Raw genomic sequence first — 17,207 nt, forward strand, 5'->3', positions numbered from 1 at the left:
TGGACCTGAGCAATACCCATGGTGCTGTGAGGTATGTAATCTTTTCTGTTTGGGTTCAGTGAGTTCACACTGACAATTCAACAGAGTTCAGTTTATTTATAGCAGGCAGAGCTGGGTAAAAAGGGCAGGTTTCTATTCTATGGGAATAAGAGTGATATTTCTCAGAAGCTACTGAGAGTGCTCACTGTGACACAATTAGCATCTGCTTTGTGTTGCCTTTGAGGAAACACTAAACTCTTAGATACCCAGCTTACAATCATGTTCACTCCCTTCTATCATTTAACAAAATATGATCCCATTCTGACAGGTGGTCAGTGGAAGACGAGGAGACCCAGCACTTCCTGGATTATCTGTCTCAGTAACCTCTTCTTTTCTTCCACTCATCAGAACCACTTCTTCGCCTTGCATCATCAGCGCTTTCACCTGATGGGCTGGGATCTGTTAGGACATGAATACATAATAGTTGCTGACTTACAAAAGAACTTCTGGCTGGTGAAAGGTTTACAAAAATAACCAAACAAATGCAGAAGTTGATTCTTTTCCTTAACTTTATTGAACTTTCATTACACTGAGTAAAAACACGAGAGTTGACAAATGCAACTCTCCTCTTCCATAGCAGCATTGTATGTGAATGAAGTCTGGTTATTTTGCCAACCAATAAATAAACTTTCTTTGGATAATGACAATGTTTAAAAAGACAAAGAAGGGAAAAAAAAACAGTTGTTAAAAGCTGCAGCATTGATTTTTCACCATCTATAAACACATATGTATTTGTACTTATATGTATGATTTATTTTTGCTTATATGTATAAAATATGACAGTAGTTTGGGAAAATGTGTAGGAACTTGTGGAGATTGTGCTCTGACTTTGCTATAGACAATGTGGGGGAAAATGCTGAAACATTAAACAGGAAACCCGACACGTCTGATGAAGTTTATCACTCAACTCCTTCAACTCACTTTGAACAACATGCAAAAACATTTGAGGATCAGCACATACTCTGCATGTTCTCATCTATCTTCTCTTTCTTTCAAAATCTTTACATGCGGTGGTGTTGTATGCAGCGGTATACTGGGACCATGTAATTACAAGCATGTATGAACAGAAGAACAAAGACTCACAGTACAACAAAAATATGTGTAGAAGGTAGAAGCAGGCACACATGGCAGCTTTTCAGCTAAGCTGGATACATGTACAAACAATACATTTAAGAGAAAGAGGTCTGTAGCACCTTATGGAGCTTTAGACATGTTATAGCAGCTTGTTCCAATACCATAATATTTTTGCAGTATTGCAGTGTTTCTTACATACACATTCAATATAGATCACTGGTACTGCTGGAGCTTATAAATTTGTCTAACACCAAATGACCTACAGTCTGCCTTTTACTGGTGGCCTTCTATCTCCAGAGAAAGATTTTTTTTTTCAGAAAAAAAATTGAACATAGCTTGAGAGTTTTGACTATTTGAGAAAATCAGCAAGGCCTTTTGTTTGTTTTTATGTTTTCTTCAACCATCTCATTTAGGGATTCTAGATGACATATGAGTTCTACTGTTAAATATTTGGGTTCATCTAAAATGTCTTAGACAGAATTAACACATTTATAAAAACAAAACCAAACTAATCTGTTGTCACAATCTCAGAAATGTGTCAGAAAAAGTAAATTTACCCTTCCTTAATTCAAAGGATGTCAATAGACCATACCTAAATCATTTGGTTCAAACCAATTCTTAAAACAAATACAACTTGGAGTCACAAATAACAATAATCTGACACAATTGATTTATTTACTAAAAACCAAAGCAAAACGCAGAAGGTGGGTGTGAAAAATTAAGTTCACCCTCATTGCTTGCATCACAGTATTTACATCAGAAAAACAGTTGGCAGGTAGTTGCTCTGTAGCACACATATTTGTGTCAAAACAACGGCAATAACATACAACATGGATCAGAGTTTACCTTGAGGTCACAACATTCAACAGCTACATCTTACATGTTACCATGCTTTTTAAATTTAGATTCCAAACAAACTAGCTTGAGAAATTTCTGCTGGATGCTACTACAGCTATTTGGCTAAAATATTCTGCATTAACTCCTTTTATACACTGTTAAGCATGGAAGTGATGGTTTATCCTGATTTTACAGCCAGAGGTTCTGGATACATTGAGCACATTTAAGTTTACCCTGAACAGCTCGGCACCATTCAGCCATCGTCTATACCCAACAGATAGACTACTTGTCTTCAGTTATTGGGTGGGAGCCAGACTACACTGTGGAGAGGTAGGCCATCACAGGGCAAACAACCATGCACACACACACTCGTCTCTAAGGGCAATTTTACAGAGACTAATCAACAATGCGGTCATGTTTTAGGACTATGGAAAGAAGCCAAGATTCCCAGAGAAAACTGATGGATGCACAGGGAAAAGCCAGGATCTTCTTGCAGCAAGGCAACAGTGCTACCAGCTGCTCCATCGCGCAGCCCTGCTCTGTACCATTCACAATGTATTCTCAAGACAGAGATAAGGCCATCTGTCCTCCAGCTGAAGCTTGGCCCAAGTAGCTCATCCAAAAAGACAATTCATATCTACAACAGAATAACAGATAAAGGATAAAATGGGGCTGTTGAAGTAGCCAATCCCCTGTCCAGATCCCAATCTGATGAAAGCTCTTGTGAGCACCAATTAAACTTAAATAGTTCTGTGAAAATACTTCTCTAATAATAACACAGAACTCAGATAAGGTCATACAGGAGATGATTACTTGAAGTTATTGAATCAAAGACTGGGCTTAAGGTCTAAAATCTGCTTCTGCATTTTAACTTATTTTAATGGTGGATGAATGAGGACAATGCAAAATTGAATGTATTGTTTGTCTCCAGTTGTAAAGACCTTCTGTTAAGCATCATTAGTTTGACTTAAAACATGCTGGAGCAAGATATATCTAGGTGTTAAAATGTTCATTAAATCTTGTTTGACGTGGCTTCACCTATAAGAGCCTACGAATAGTTAACTTCAACAAACATGTATGCGTTTCAAACTGCATACAGACTGTGTGCAAGTAAAGCAAAAAGTACACTTATCGGAAAAACACTGTCAAAATGTTAAACTGTAAAAATAAAACATTTATAATGTATTTACATTTTACTTTTCTCTAGAAGAGGTAAATATATCATTTATACATTTGTATTAAGCATTTAAACCAAAAGCACTGGAAGATTAAAGGCATTTCATGAACACAAAGTGCTGCAATTATCAAAAACATTTTTCATAAAATCTTCACAAGATACAGGTAGCACACACTGATAAATGCTTTGACACAAAAACATTCAACTCTACATTTTACATGGTCTACAAAAACCTTATTCAGGAAGGAATACAAGGGAACTTAATGTTAAACAGAAACTGGAGTTCATGATTTGAATACTGAAGCTGTGAGGTAAAGAACACTATGATGGGCACTAATGAAATGTCAGTTCTGTGCATTTCAACAGAAAGCACACGTCACCCAAACCAGGTGTTTTTCCAGATCAACCACACAACAGTTCATTGAGGGAACCCTGATCTCCATCCCCTGTTCAGATGGTTCTATTTCCAACAGAGAGTCTCAGCTACCCCAGATATTTGTCATTCATGCATCAATACAAGAACAACTGTCTTTTTGACCACTCTCACACAAAACATGTCTGCTTATTTTTTGAACTTTTGGATGATTCCACAGCTAGTGGAAAAGAGAGAGTTCTTCACCTGTAACCTGACAGTGAAAGCAGCAGCTCCCAGTGACCAACATGTATGCTGGTGGATATCAACAACACATAGTTTCTAATGACAAAACGACATGGGAAAGTAGAACAGATAGAAAATGTCCAAAAAAAATGAAACAGTTACCAAGATCAGGATCCTTAGAAAGAAGATCTATGCTATGAGAAACTTTAAATGGACTGAACTTTTATATTACTATTTTAAGCTGTCAAAGCTGCTCTCAAACACTGATGTTCTTACACCAATACATAGATTGGTAGGTAACTTTTGGTTATGTGCCTAGCTCAAGGATACATCAACATGAAACAGGAAGAAGTTGGAGTGTAAATTTCAACCTTCAAAATAAAAGACTAATACTCCCCTGATTGAGCCACAGTCACTCCATATTTATATGGGTCAAAAAAATCTAGCTGCTGTCTGGGTAAAGAAGGCCTGGTATTTTCTACTCCCAAATCTGTGACATTGGCAGTTTTGGGATGATACATTTGAATGCAAGGGAATTATTAGTTCCACTTCAAGAAATTTAAGGATTGGAACTAGGACTGGTTGTGAAAGGCTCATCTTGGGACTACAAGATGAATTGCAAATTAGTAAAACTAAACATATTATATTATTCTGTTTTTTATGCTTGGCACTTGTCCCCATGCAAATAAATGTGGATCTAAATTATTCCTAATCTCAGAAAAAGAAACAGCAGCTGACAAATATTTCACCTCAACAGGTTGGATCTTACTTTGACTTGTTAAAGATTGAATCCGAATATTAAAATCTCCTTCCATGCTCTGTTCAGTTTTCTAAAGAGGTTTCTATCTTTAAAGACATTTGTTCCCCTGTCAATTATCTTGATTCTAGAAGAATCAGGACAGAACCAAAGTGTGTCCCAGAAGGCTGGGATCCCAGCTGAGTAGAACCCAACGCCACATAAACAGCAACACTAGATGTAAGGACATTATTAATATTTAATAAACCTACTTTTATTAACTTTATTTTTATTGTAGCATGAATGTCACATTGAGTTGCATTTCTGAATTGCTTTGGCCCAACGACAGTAGAGGCATTCATTGATTAACACAATGATGAATGAGAGTTGCTAATGGCATGTTGAAATGAAGCATCAGTGTTAAATCTGATTTACGATCTGTCAGTTAATAAGAGAATAAGATTTCCATATAAAGATGTAGAAGACAGGCTAAAATTAAAAATACAGGAATTATGATGGAAGTCTCAATTCAAAGACTCTTTATGTCACTTCTGTGTTTTCCAAAGAATACTTACTGATTATAATGATAATGAATATCTGCATGGAACTTTTGTTATACTGTATGATTATTGTTCAAGTGACAGGGTGAGGGAGGCGTTGCCAAACCCTGCCAAGACAATTTTCCCCATTGCCCTGGCTTGTGGTGGTGCTTTAACATTTTACGTCTCTGTTCACATGCTTCGTCAGTAGTTGGAACTTATCCCTTCAATCCTGCATAAAATCAAGCTTTTTAGACTTTCAGGGGCCACAGCAGATAAGTTCAAGAGAATGGGAACTGATTGACTGGGTAAAGACTTTCTGGAAGCTCACAACAACATTCATATTACTAAGACCTGAACAAAGTCTACACAGACAGCAGATTTTACTTTAAGAGAAGGCAAGAGACAGGACTATTGTTTATTGTAGAGGAAACTTACAAGACATCACTATAAATATTGTAATTATATTTCAAACATCATTATATATTAATAAACTAATTTTATAATAATTACATAAAAATCAGCTCTGATGGGATGTTTAGTCAGATATTTAAATATTAGACAGGTGATCATAAAGTTATGCCTGATCTGTGTTGGTAAAGGGACTATTCTGGGGTTAGATGGATCACAAGGTGGTTTTGAGTGATATGTGAATCACACATGTCACACATGAGATGTTCATTTCCAGGGCAGTAGATGAACATCTCAGCTAAAACCATGTTTTAGTGTTTTCTTCTATAAAAGAAACTCTTGGAGGAGCCCTTATTTATAGAACTGAAGCCTTTGTATTAAATGGGAAGTGCTCCAAACTTATGCCAACTTCATAACATTAGTTTTAATTGGCATGTGAAGTTCTTTATATACCACTACAATACATGAAATTGCAATCTTTGTTGGAACATCAATGTGCAGTGGACCCCCAGCCTACACTACGGTTAGGGATTGTAACCAACCAATAGCTAAAATCCACAGATAATTAAGAACCCTCCTAAACCCCCCATATTTGCCTATTTTCCTCATTCAAACAATAATTATACCTTAATATACATTAATACACACAGTAAAAACTGTCTTAGCATTACCTGCAGCTGCTGTCACCAGTCTTCCCTACCTCTACTCTTGGGGTTACAGCCAATCATTGCCAAAGAATATTGATGAAACTCCTGAATTGGCTGCTTTGCAACCACCAGCCAATAGCATGTGAAGTAGAGCTGCACTTACAAATTTTTGCTTGTCAAGCCATATTTTCTTTAGAAATTTAGATGTGCTGTCCAAAGATATTTGCAAGTCATCTGGAGTCAAATGGTTCACAGAAAAATCTGTGAATAGGTGAATCTCCATAAACTGAACGTTGAATCAACAGGGGTCCTCCATGAGCAATATTGCAAAAGATTGCTTACATCAAGCATCTCTCAATTGTAGGTATCATATACTCACTCTTTGCATGTAGATACTATATTTGACCTGAAGGATAAACTCTGCCCTTCATGTCCATGGAGGTTCTTGATTTTGAGTAGCTGATTCAAAGCTCACTGAGAACTGTTGGGAATATGAAATGGCAAAGAAACAAAACAAAAAAAGAAGCCAGAAAATTTGGACTTAGTCATAATAAATGTCATTATCACATATTTTAGCAAACCAATCAAGTATACAGGGTTCAGATTGATTTTAAAGAAAATACAGCTTGTGAATCTGAAATACCTATGTGCAATACAACAAGACATACTGGCATTTGCAAAGGAGCCAATCAAGGGGCGCCATTCATTTTCATCACTATTCATGGGCTGTACCCCAAAGAGTAGAAACCAGGAAGACAGAGGATGTTAGTTCTGCAGTAGTGCTAAGACAGTTTCCATTGTATTTATTACTGTATATTAGGGTATATCTGGTATTTAAACTGTTAAAAGTTATAAGGCAGTTATAAGCATTTTTATAGCGGGTCTCAAGTATTTGCAGATTTTAGTAACTTCCTGGGGGCTGTGGTCCCTGACCCCTGTGAATGTAAGGGTCACTTACAACAAAACTGGCATTTTATGTGGAGAAACCATTTGTTTTGATGAGTTATTTAAATCCTTTCAACTTGATTTATGAGAAACAGCTGTTAGTTTCGATATTTTTGGGGGAAAAAAATCATTTTAAGTAAGTCAGTTTCCTTTTACATATCCATAGACATATGAGGGATGCAGTACCTTGCCCACTGATAGTTTGGTCCTCTTGTTGGGTGGTTAACTGGGATTGAAGAAAGACGCCCATCACTGCTAATCATTGAATGCCGATTCTCACAAACCTTGTTGCTGGATTACTTTTAGCTCAATATTGTAGGAGTTTCAATTATATTGTTTTGTGGACTTTGCTTATTGTCTGAAAGTTAAATAGATACTCAGTAGTTCTAACTTGGTAATTTGATTCAGATTGAGTAAAGTGTGTGCTTTTATTACATTCTGTCATGTCTACAACCTATTTCATGAACAAAACAGTTTATATATTAGGAGATGTTCCCCAGTTAACATGATTAGTTTGAATTCTCGCAAAACTACAAAGCTGTTCTTTAAAAATATGGCAACACCAAAATCTAAAGTAGCACTCTACATTATGGCAATGTATAAAGCTAAAGCAGGGCTCTATGTTGCCATAAAGAGTTAGGAATGATTATTAAGTTCGAAGTAATCTGTGGGTGACTCATCTGAACTACTGCAGTTAGAGAAAATGTCCCAGATAAAAACTCTTCAATGATGTGGCAGTGTTGGTTAAAGATGAGCTGTCTATATCACTATATCCATATCACAATAAGTTGCTTATTGCTGATTTATTGCAACAAGCATTAAATCAGCATGAAGCTGAGTGACACTTTCTATCGTGCTATTAAAGAGGAACACTGAAACTCATAGATGTTTAAGTAATTTCTGTCTTTGGAGCAGCTTGGAAAATATGAAAGAAAAATACATTAGTAGAATATTTCCTGAAATAAAGAACAGCGTAATTTATCTGGAATAAAGATGAAGATCTGCTAAGGTTGGATAAGCCAGATACATATAAAGCTGTGTATGTTTGTAACTGCTGTCCCTGGTCATCATGCACCTACTGCTTTGTAATCGTCTCTTCACTTTTTAACAAATAACATGACTATCTAGAATTACTGGAATCCTGTTTGGCTGTTTCAGCTGTGGGGGCTCTGCATTTGGCAGGACAGACTCCATCACTGAAATGCTTGGTGAAACCGGGGTAGTGTTGTGGGGGTGCTCAGGCTACATATGAAGGAGGAGGGGAGTCCTTGGAGAGGGTTCTCTGCAGGTTCTTCACCCACAGGTATCTGGGGGGGCAGCTGGAGTAGAGGAACAGATTCTTCAGAGGAAGGAAAGGTGATGGCTGGTCCTATGCTGCCCCCTCCACTTCCTACGTGATTGTATGGAGGCCCGTTGTGTGGCAAGAAGTTGAACAGTTGGGAAAAATCCATAAGGGAAGAAGATGAGGCCATAGAGTCTGCTGCAGAACCTGCTGCTGGCGCGGAAATTTTGGTGAGGGATGTCTCCTCGCTTGCTTCCTCCAGCATACCTACATGAGGTAACAACTCGAGTTTGGAGGACGGGATTTGAGGCTCTACGGATGCAGAGGATGAGGATGGCAAGGTGTTCTGCAGCTCCATTAGATAGGTCTCCAGTTCTCCCTTTAGATTCTGCTCCCTCTCATGTGAGGTGATGGTGTATGAGGTAAAGTTGGAGCTCAGTGGGTACTTTAAAGAAAAGGGATTACTGGGGGAAGAAAAGGGCTGTGTGTCCAGGTCGGAGCTTGTGAACATGTTAACCTGGTGTGATCTTGTTGTCAGTGTTGCTGGAAGCTCGTCCTTAATGCTTCCAGTAGCCAAATCATAAACATCTGTCTCCAGCGAATCAGCTGGTTCAGTTTTTACTCTCAGCAGCTCCCTGGTGTGGCTCTTCTTCATGTGGCGTGTCAGATGATCCTTCCTACCAAAGCGCTGAGCACAGAATTGACAGAGAAAATCCTTGCGTCCAGTGTGCACCACCATGTGGCGTCGCACATCTTTGCGGGTGTAAAACTGACGCTCACAATGTTCACAACAATGCTTCTTCTCTTTGGTCCCTCCAGATGGCTTGCCAGCGTGAGTTTTGAGGTGTTCCAGGAGAACCACAGTGCTTGGGAACAGCTGCAGGCACACTTGGCAGGTCAGGTCTCCGCTGTTTGCAGCATGGAGGGCCAGGTGGCGCTTAAAGCCCAGCTTGGTGTTGTAGCTCTTCCCGCACTCCTGACAGGTGAAGGCCTCCTTGTGTGGATCATGAGTGTGCAGGTGATTTTTTAAGTGATCCTTGCGGTGAAACATTTTTTCACAGTATGAACACTTGTGGCTTTTTTCTGGTGAGTGAGTTGCCATATGCCTTGGAACACAGACACAATCTATGAGCATTCAGAATGGCTGAAATTATATTCAAAGTTAGCATGCATTACATAGAACTGTAAGTAAAGCTACTCATTAGTATATCATAATGCTAGATTTCAAGAAGCCTAAAGAAAACAAATCAACATGCTGCACCCTGCTGTACCGTAGCAGCTTGTATTTGGAGACGAAAGCCTTGGAGCAGTCTGGATGGGAGCAGCGATACGGCCTTTCCCCTGTGTGAGAGTACGAGTGCACCCTCAACTTCTCCAGGCTGTTGAATGCCTTCTGACACTCCTGACAAGGAAAATTCTTCTTGGGTTTCCCTTCTCCTCTCCTGCGTTTCCCTGATGTTGGTGAAAGCTTGGCTTTCTCCAGAACATGGTCATGGCGGTTCTCTGTTCCAGTGGCCATGGCACCCTAAAGCAGACCAGCTACATGAAGAGCAGGGTGCCCGAATAATGCTGATGTAACTCCGACGTCCAGCTTTAGGTTGTCATCCCAGCCTGGACTAAGGCACCTGGCACACAAAGAAAAGAAGAGAAAAGCATTAAGTGAACTGTTAAATGTTACACTTAAGAGAATACTGGGTGTGTCTAATCTCGGGGGCTGCAATCTCCAAGAATCATCAAAGAACCTGACCTACATTGACCGTGAAGTCTGGCAGTGAAAGGCTGTGAAATTGGATTAACTGACCTTCAGATTTATTCCCACCCTTATTCGGCATATGTTGGGTCACATAGCAACTGCAATGACGTGAAACACAAGCACTGAAAAACAGAAGCTGGTAAAAATGGAGCTCAAAGTTTTGCAGAGTTTTATTTGTTCCATAATCAGGGTTTCTCCCAGTGTTTAAGCAGCCTGGTGGGCCACCAGACTCAGCTTGCAGCACCTGACACTTGGTGGCACCTAGTGTCAGTTGCCACCAGAACTAAATGCAGTCAAAATAGTACAGATCTTACAAAGTTTCTAAACTGTGTAATATGTACATATATAGAGATATTAGAGGTGTGCCTATTGATCAGCCACTGATCACAATCGGCCAATTTCCATGAAAATGTGTCTGATCGGTGATCGCCAGTTGGCGATCATCAAAACTTGTATTTCACTTCGCAGCCTGCCTGTGCAGCTCATCTCCTCTTTTCTTCATGCTACGCAAGCACATGGCAACAAATACTAAGCAATGTGGTGAGGAACCTCAACGCTCAGAGTGAATGGGGAAGGTTGTGTGTTGCGACGAATAATTACCTCGGGGGTGAAGCACGCCAAAATGCATCAATACAACCAATCTAATATAACGTTTAAAAAACAAACACTTGACGGAGTTTGGCTATATCGAGGCTCACTGCAGAAAAAAAGACATCCGGAGCGGCCAGATAGCAGGTAAAGCAGCACACAACCACCAACACTCACCCGGAAGAGCACGATGGTCAGAAAGCTAAACAAACTCCCAAAAAAAAGAATAAGTCTTCGAGCTAGCAGTGGAAGATGCTGGTTCTGCTCTCGCTGCATTACTGGTAGTAATATCTCACAGATATCTCACTGCTCAACCTCCACCCAACACTGAACGTCTGCTTAAAGCTGTAGCATGTAACCAAAACAAACAAAAAACGATTTTTCATATGTATTAAAACTTTTGCTATGTTCTAACATAAGACAGACAATCTGTGAAAATTTTTTATCAATCTCCTCTGCCTCCTCCCTGTGTTCTGCAGAATTACACCGTTTGGTCAGAAACAGCCAATCAGAACCAGCACAAAACAATTAGCCATCCTGTCAGGAAGTTTTGATTTAGTAGCTCAGGATTGCTTATTTTGATGTATATTGTGAAGAAATCAAACCATGAATGTTGTAATTTGAGTGTGTCACATTAAACATCTACTAAACTCAAAGCACCACTAGGTGTCATTAAATTGACCCAGTTTGGTTCAATTGTCTCAGTACGTTTCAATATTGAAACGACTGCAGACCTAACAACTGGTCAGAAGACCATCATTGTTACTCTCCATAGGATGGGTAAGCCACTAAAGGTTAGAGCTAAAGAGGTTGGCTGTTCACAGAGTGCTGTGTCCAAGCCTATCAATGGAAAGCCTACACAGTGTTCCAAATTATTATGCAAATTGGATGTAAGTGTCATAAAGATAAATATTTTTGTTGTGCTATTAAATTTATAGATGGTATTGTGTGTCAGGGCTCTTTGAATCACTATAATTTCAGAGAACTGGTTGATCAGTTTGTCTGATGAGCTCAAGGAAATCTACTTAAGAAGGATGTTCCACATTATTAAGCAGACCGCAGGTTTCAAGCAATATGGGAAAGAGAAAGGATCTCTGCTGCCGAAAATCATCAGATAGTTTAGTGCCGTATGACAAGGTGTGAAAATATTAAATATTTAAGGAAAACTGAAGTGTTATTGTACTGTGAAGAGATTTGTGGCTGATTCAGAACAAAAATGGGTTTGTACAGATAAAGGTAGAATGAGGAAGGTTTCTGTTAGACACATTCATTGGATTAAGAGAGCAGCTGTTAAAATGCTGTTACAAAGCAGCAAACAGTTTATATGAAGCTGCTGGAGCCTCTGGAACCTGAAGGTGGAGGATCCTCCAGAGGCTTGTGGTGCATGAACCTACTATTTGGCCCCTAACCAGTGCTCACAAGCAGAACCGGTCCCAGTGGGCCCAGCCATACATGAAGATTAATTTTAAAACTGACTTGTTCACTGATTACTGCAACCCTGGATAGTCCAGATGGAAGCAGTAGTGCACTGGTGGTGGATGGCCACCACGTCCCAACACGGCTGTGACGTCAGCAAGGAGGTGGTGGAGTCATGCTTTGGGCCGAAATCATGGAGAGAGAGAGAGAGAGCTGGTTGGCCCCTTCGTAGTCCATGAAGGTGTGAAAATGACCTCAGCAAAGTAGATGGACTTTCTGACTGATCACTTTATTTCATGATTGAAAAAGAAGAGCCAAACCTTCAGTAGCAAAATCATCTTCATGCATCACAATGGATGCTGCAAGGAATACCACTGTGTCACTGACTTAATAGGGGAGAAACTCATGGTGTGATCACCATCCTCTCTGACCTCTGACCTCAACCCTATTGAGAACCTTTGGAGTTTCCTTCAGCAGAAGATCTGAGAGTGAAATGCAGTTCATATCAATCAACAACTCTGGGAAGGTTTTCTGACATCCTGCAGAGAAATTCAAGCAGAAACTTTACACAAACTGACAAGTTCAATGGATCAAGAATTGTGCTGTGATATCAAAGAAGGCTCTATGTTAACATGGAACTCGGTTTGTTGAGATGTTTTTGATTGAAATAATTTTTGATTTTAGTACATGTGATCACTTAATACTGCACATTCAAAGAATGACCGTTTGCAGTTCTTTATAATCCATAAAATGTTTAGAAAATCTGCTGTACATAATAATTTGGAAAAGTGCATTTTGAGTTTTTTATTTTTGGAAAAAAATACTGTTCTCATGGGGGTCTTTGTTCAGTAAAATTTGATTTATACTGTAAAAGTTCATAACTTGAAAATTATACTGACCATCATTTGCATTGACCATTTAAGAAAATCTGAGAAAATATTACTTGCATGATAATTTGGAACTTGGTGTAGTGGAAGGGCTGGACTACTGGCTAGTGGACCAATGTCCTCTTTCCCTGTGGCAACAAAGTGTGCCTTTCATTTGGTAGTCAAGGTCCAAGGGTTTGAAGGACAATGGGTGAATAACTGAACCCTGCTTGAGATCCGGTGTGAAATATCCAGTCAGTCATGATTTGGGGCACAATGTCTGCTGCAGGTAAACTCTGCTTTCTTAAATCCAAGGTCACGACTACATGACTGAGGATCTGTATGGGGCTTTAGATTTCATTTTCCAGCAGGACCTGCCCCCTGCCCATGGTGCCCAAAGCATGAATACCAAAGTCTGGTTTGATGTCCAGTGCTTGATTGGCCAGCCAACTTGCTGGACCTAAACACCATTGATAATCTATGGGGTATTCTCAAGAGGGAAATGAGGGGCACCAGATCCAACAACAAAGAAGAGCTGACAGCAAACATCATGAAAATCTGGGCTTCCATAATTCTCAGGCAGAGCCACAGGCTGATTGCATCAGGGCAGTGATAATGGCAAAGGCATTTACAACAAATATTGTCAGATTCCAGAGACATGGTCATGGTAAGGAAGGCTGAAATTCCTTACCTTGACCAACACTGAACAATACACATAAGTTGAAACATCAAGACAGTGCCAAGACATCTGAAGACAGATTTTTCAAAGCTTTAGGGACCGATGAGATGAGAGTGACTCTTGTTGGACCACATGGATGGATCTGTGGCAGGATCAACAATGGGCACCGAGTTCCACTTTGCATCAGATGCCAGCAAGGTGAAGGCGGGGTACTGTGAAGTTCTGGTATCATTAAAGATGAAAGAGTTGGACCTTTTCAGGTTGAAGATGGATTCAAAATCAACTCCCAAACCTGCTGCCAGTTTTTAGAAGACACTGTCTTCAAGCAGTGATGCAGGAAAATGTCTGCATCTTTCAAGAAGACCAGGATTTGTATGCAGGACAATGCTCCATAACATGCATCAAACTACTCCACTATGTGTCTGGCCAGTAAAGGTCTTAAAGATGAAAGAACCATGAAGTGGCCCCCTTCCTCACCAGAACTAAACCCCATAGAGAACTTGTGGGCCCTTCTTAAACAGTTCACATCTCTGATCAGTGTCTGGGAGGCTGTGGCTGCTGCTGCACAAAAAGGTGATGGTCAACTGATCAAGAAACTGACAGACTCCATAACTGTTATTGAAAAGAAGATAAAGGTAATTTTATTTATACAACACATTTTCAGCAACAAGGCAATACAAAGTGCTTTACATAAATTAAAAGGAAATACAAATAAAATAAACCAAAGGAAAGAAAAAAGAAGAAAAAGTTAATAATGTTGATCCAAAGTAAATGCACTAGATAACACTATTCAGGGTTGGTAGCTCAGTATAAGCATGTATCCTCTGGTCTAATTCCTTTTCTGGTTTGGAATAATAGGAGTCTACGAAGTAGTTGTTAAGGTAGTTTTTCTGGGTTCCATGTTCTAATCCCTTTTCTGGGTTGCTAAATAAGTATAAGTAAGTATCCTCTGGTCTAATTCCTTTTCTGGTTTCAGAGAATAATAGTCTAAAAGGTAGTTGCTAAGGTAGCAAAGGCTGCAAAGAGGTGCAGTAGCTTCTTGAGCTCCCAAGATTAAGTCCCATTTTAATATCTACGAGGCTGCTTTGGGCACGAGTTCAGTGCCAACCTTAAGACTGAAGTACAGCTTGGCTGAGCTGATGGCCATTGGAGTCAGTTCAGCTGTTAATAGATCACAGGCTGAAATCCACACTTGGGAGACTCTTGAGGACAATGGACTGGTGCAGGTCCTCGCACTGTAGATGTGCAAGAATAAAATTAATCCTCAAAAGTACAACTTGGGTAATAAGTTGTGTGTGTGTATATATATATATATATATATATATATATATATATATATATATATATATATATATATATATACATATACATACACTTTTTTTTTCTTTTTAGTGGCCCAGTTGTCTTGCGTCAATTTCAAAACAGAAGAGGCAGAAGCAGGCAGGCATGTTGGCCCAGCTCAAGGCTAGGAAGCCACCCATTACAATTCTCTTTCTGGCCAATCTCTGCTCATTGGATAACAAAGTGTGTGTGGATATATCCAGTGACCTCACCTGGAGTACCAACACCTCCTGTCTGCTCAGGAAGGCCCACCAGCATGTACTACTTCCTCAGGAAACTGCAGACAGCTGGACTTGTGAACTCAGTCCTGAGGAGCTTCTATCGCTGTGTGGTGGGGTGTTCTCTGCACCTGCACCACCGAGTAGCCCGGCAGCTGAGAGGACAGCTCTGCAGAGCTTGGTTAAGGCTGCACAGAGGACTGTGAGGAGTCCTCTCCACATCAAGAAGCACTGCACACAGTCTGTTCCAGCCGCTCCCCTCAGGCAGGAGGCTGAGAAGGATCCAGAGCAAATCTGCTAAACTGAGAAACACATTCTTCCCTTCAGTTGTCAGGCTACTGAACTCAAGCTGCACCTAATTCAACTTCATCTAATAAATTATTTACACACGCACATTTTCTTAATATGCATATCTATAGTTCACATAAATTACTTTATTATTTACTTATTTATTGCTTGTGCTTTACATTTATTTATCTAGGTCCTGAGTTAGAATTTTGTACCACAAACAAGCAAAGATGATATGGCAATAAAAAAATCTTGTATCCTTGAATCAAGAAACTGACAGACTCTATAAATGGAAGGCCTATAACTGTTATTGAAAAGAACGGTGACTATATTGGTCACTGATTTTTTTTTCTTTTAATGCCAGAAATATCTATTATTCTCATGTTAACAGATGACAATAAACAAGTAAGATGGGGAAAATGTTCAGATTTAATTCAGTTACATAATAATGCCGCACGCTAAGAGCTTTAACATGCAGCATTAATCCTGTACAGATAGATATTGTCTTAAAAAAGCCAAAATCTCACTTTAACTTTCTTAAATATTCAGGTTTGAGCGGTTATTTACATTTTTGGATTGACAGAGAGCGCTGTAGATGTGCAAGAATAAAATTAATCCTCAAAAGTACAACTATATATATATATATATATATATATATATATATATATATATATATACACACACACTTTTTTTTCTTTCTAGTGGCCCAGTTGTCTTGTGTCAATTTCAACTCAATGCAGGACCACCAATGTTCACCGTCAGCATGAACACCAGCAAATAAGAAGAGTAAAAGCATTCAGCATGAGGGTTCCAGCCAGACATACAGCAGCACAGATGAGTACAGCACATCATCTCTTCAATTACCCGCGTCAGCATGTGGAAGCAGCAGTGTGAACCGTCCTGCAGACAGACGCCCCTCTCTGCACAACTTTACCATCTTCCAGAAACCCTCAACTGCCAGCCAAACCAACCTTCCCTCTCCACCTTCAACGACTATAGACCGGTTTGTTTTCCTCCAGGTTACAGCGATGCCAGTCTGCCATCAGTTTCTACATGCACTATTAATCTCCCCTCTCACTACAGCCTGTCGCTACTGGGGTTGTCTTCATTTTTCACAAAGAAATGCTGAAAGCAACGTATTGACCCTGCTCACGGTAACCAGCATGTGGGTAAAAGATAAACAAGCATATCTGAACACAGTAGATAGAATGGATGTTATTTCTGAGTTTAGGTTTCTTGCAAAGCCCAGCGCACTGCCGTTGTCATTAAATGAAAAAAAATAAAAAAACAAGCAGTCAACTCCAACTTTCTGTCACTTCTTTAAGGTTGGTGGAGGCGCACTATGACACGCATTCCTATCGGCACTGACTGAACTTCTTCACGGGTTTTCAGGAGGAAAATGCTTCGCTACTTTTTTCTTTGCTCCGTAACGGAGGACTGATTAACAGAAACTTTTTTCCTCCAACTCACCCCCACCTCTCCTCATTTAAATAACCCCGATATTTGAAGGCATCAGCGGAGTGCCCGTTTGTTTCATTTACACCAAACTTACCCTGGGAGCTTCCACATCCTTTCTGTGGACTTTTTCTTGACTTTCAACTATTTTCCGAATTTTTTATAATTTTTTTCTCATATTTTTTGCCAGACGCGGCGGGCCTGAAAATTGTTTGCTCTCTCCTCTTTCGGGCAGCCATTGTGTATGCGCTGCGATGCAACCGCACTATACAATGGCCACGCCCACCCCGGTGCAATGCTTCATTTGATTTGTTGATG

At 39.7% G+C, this 17,207-nt stretch overlaps 1 protein-coding gene across 3 annotated transcripts; it reads right to left on the reverse strand.

The window, feature by feature from the left end:
* Positions 1-559: 559 nt before the first annotated feature.
* Positions 560-17,128, reverse strand: plag1 (pleiomorphic adenoma gene 1). Of its 3 annotated transcripts, none has more exons than XM_044104498.1 (3): positions 16,987-17,128; positions 9,557-9,910; positions 560-9,391 (listed from the first exon to the last, which is right to left on the reverse strand). In XM_044104498.1, exons 2-3 carry the CDS (start codon positions 9,802-9,804, stop codon positions 8,197-8,199), a joined length of 1,443 nt encoding a protein of 480 aa, XP_043960433.1. In that variant the 5' UTR covers positions 9,805-9,910; positions 16,987-17,128; the 3' UTR covers positions 560-8,196. The 3 variants fall into 3 exon arrangements, with proteins under 3 accessions (XP_043960433.1, XP_043960434.1, XP_043960435.1); XM_044104499.1 differs by lacking the exon at positions 16,987-17,128 and adding an exon at positions 10,804-10,862; XM_044104500.1 differs by lacking the exon at positions 16,987-17,128 and having other exon boundaries at positions 9,547-9,609.
* Positions 17,129-17,207: the final 79 nt, after the last annotated feature.

Source organism: Gambusia affinis, linkage group LG21 (genome assembly GCF_019740435.1).
Source record: "Gambusia affinis linkage group LG21, SWU_Gaff_1.0, whole genome shotgun sequence".
NCBI classification, from domain to species: Eukaryota; Metazoa; Chordata; class Actinopteri; order Cyprinodontiformes; family Poeciliidae; genus Gambusia; species Gambusia affinis.

Bases quoted from the DNA above. Each gene is read 5' to 3' on its own strand.
- plag1 (XM_044104498.1), bottom strand. From the start codon at position 9,804: ATGGCCACTGGAACAGAGAACCGCCATGACCATGTTCTGGAGAAAGCC. The intron at 9,392-9,556 runs GTACAGCAGGGT...CTGTGTTCCAAG, and splicing joins TCCAAATACAAGCTGCTACG to GCATATGGCAACTCACTCAC.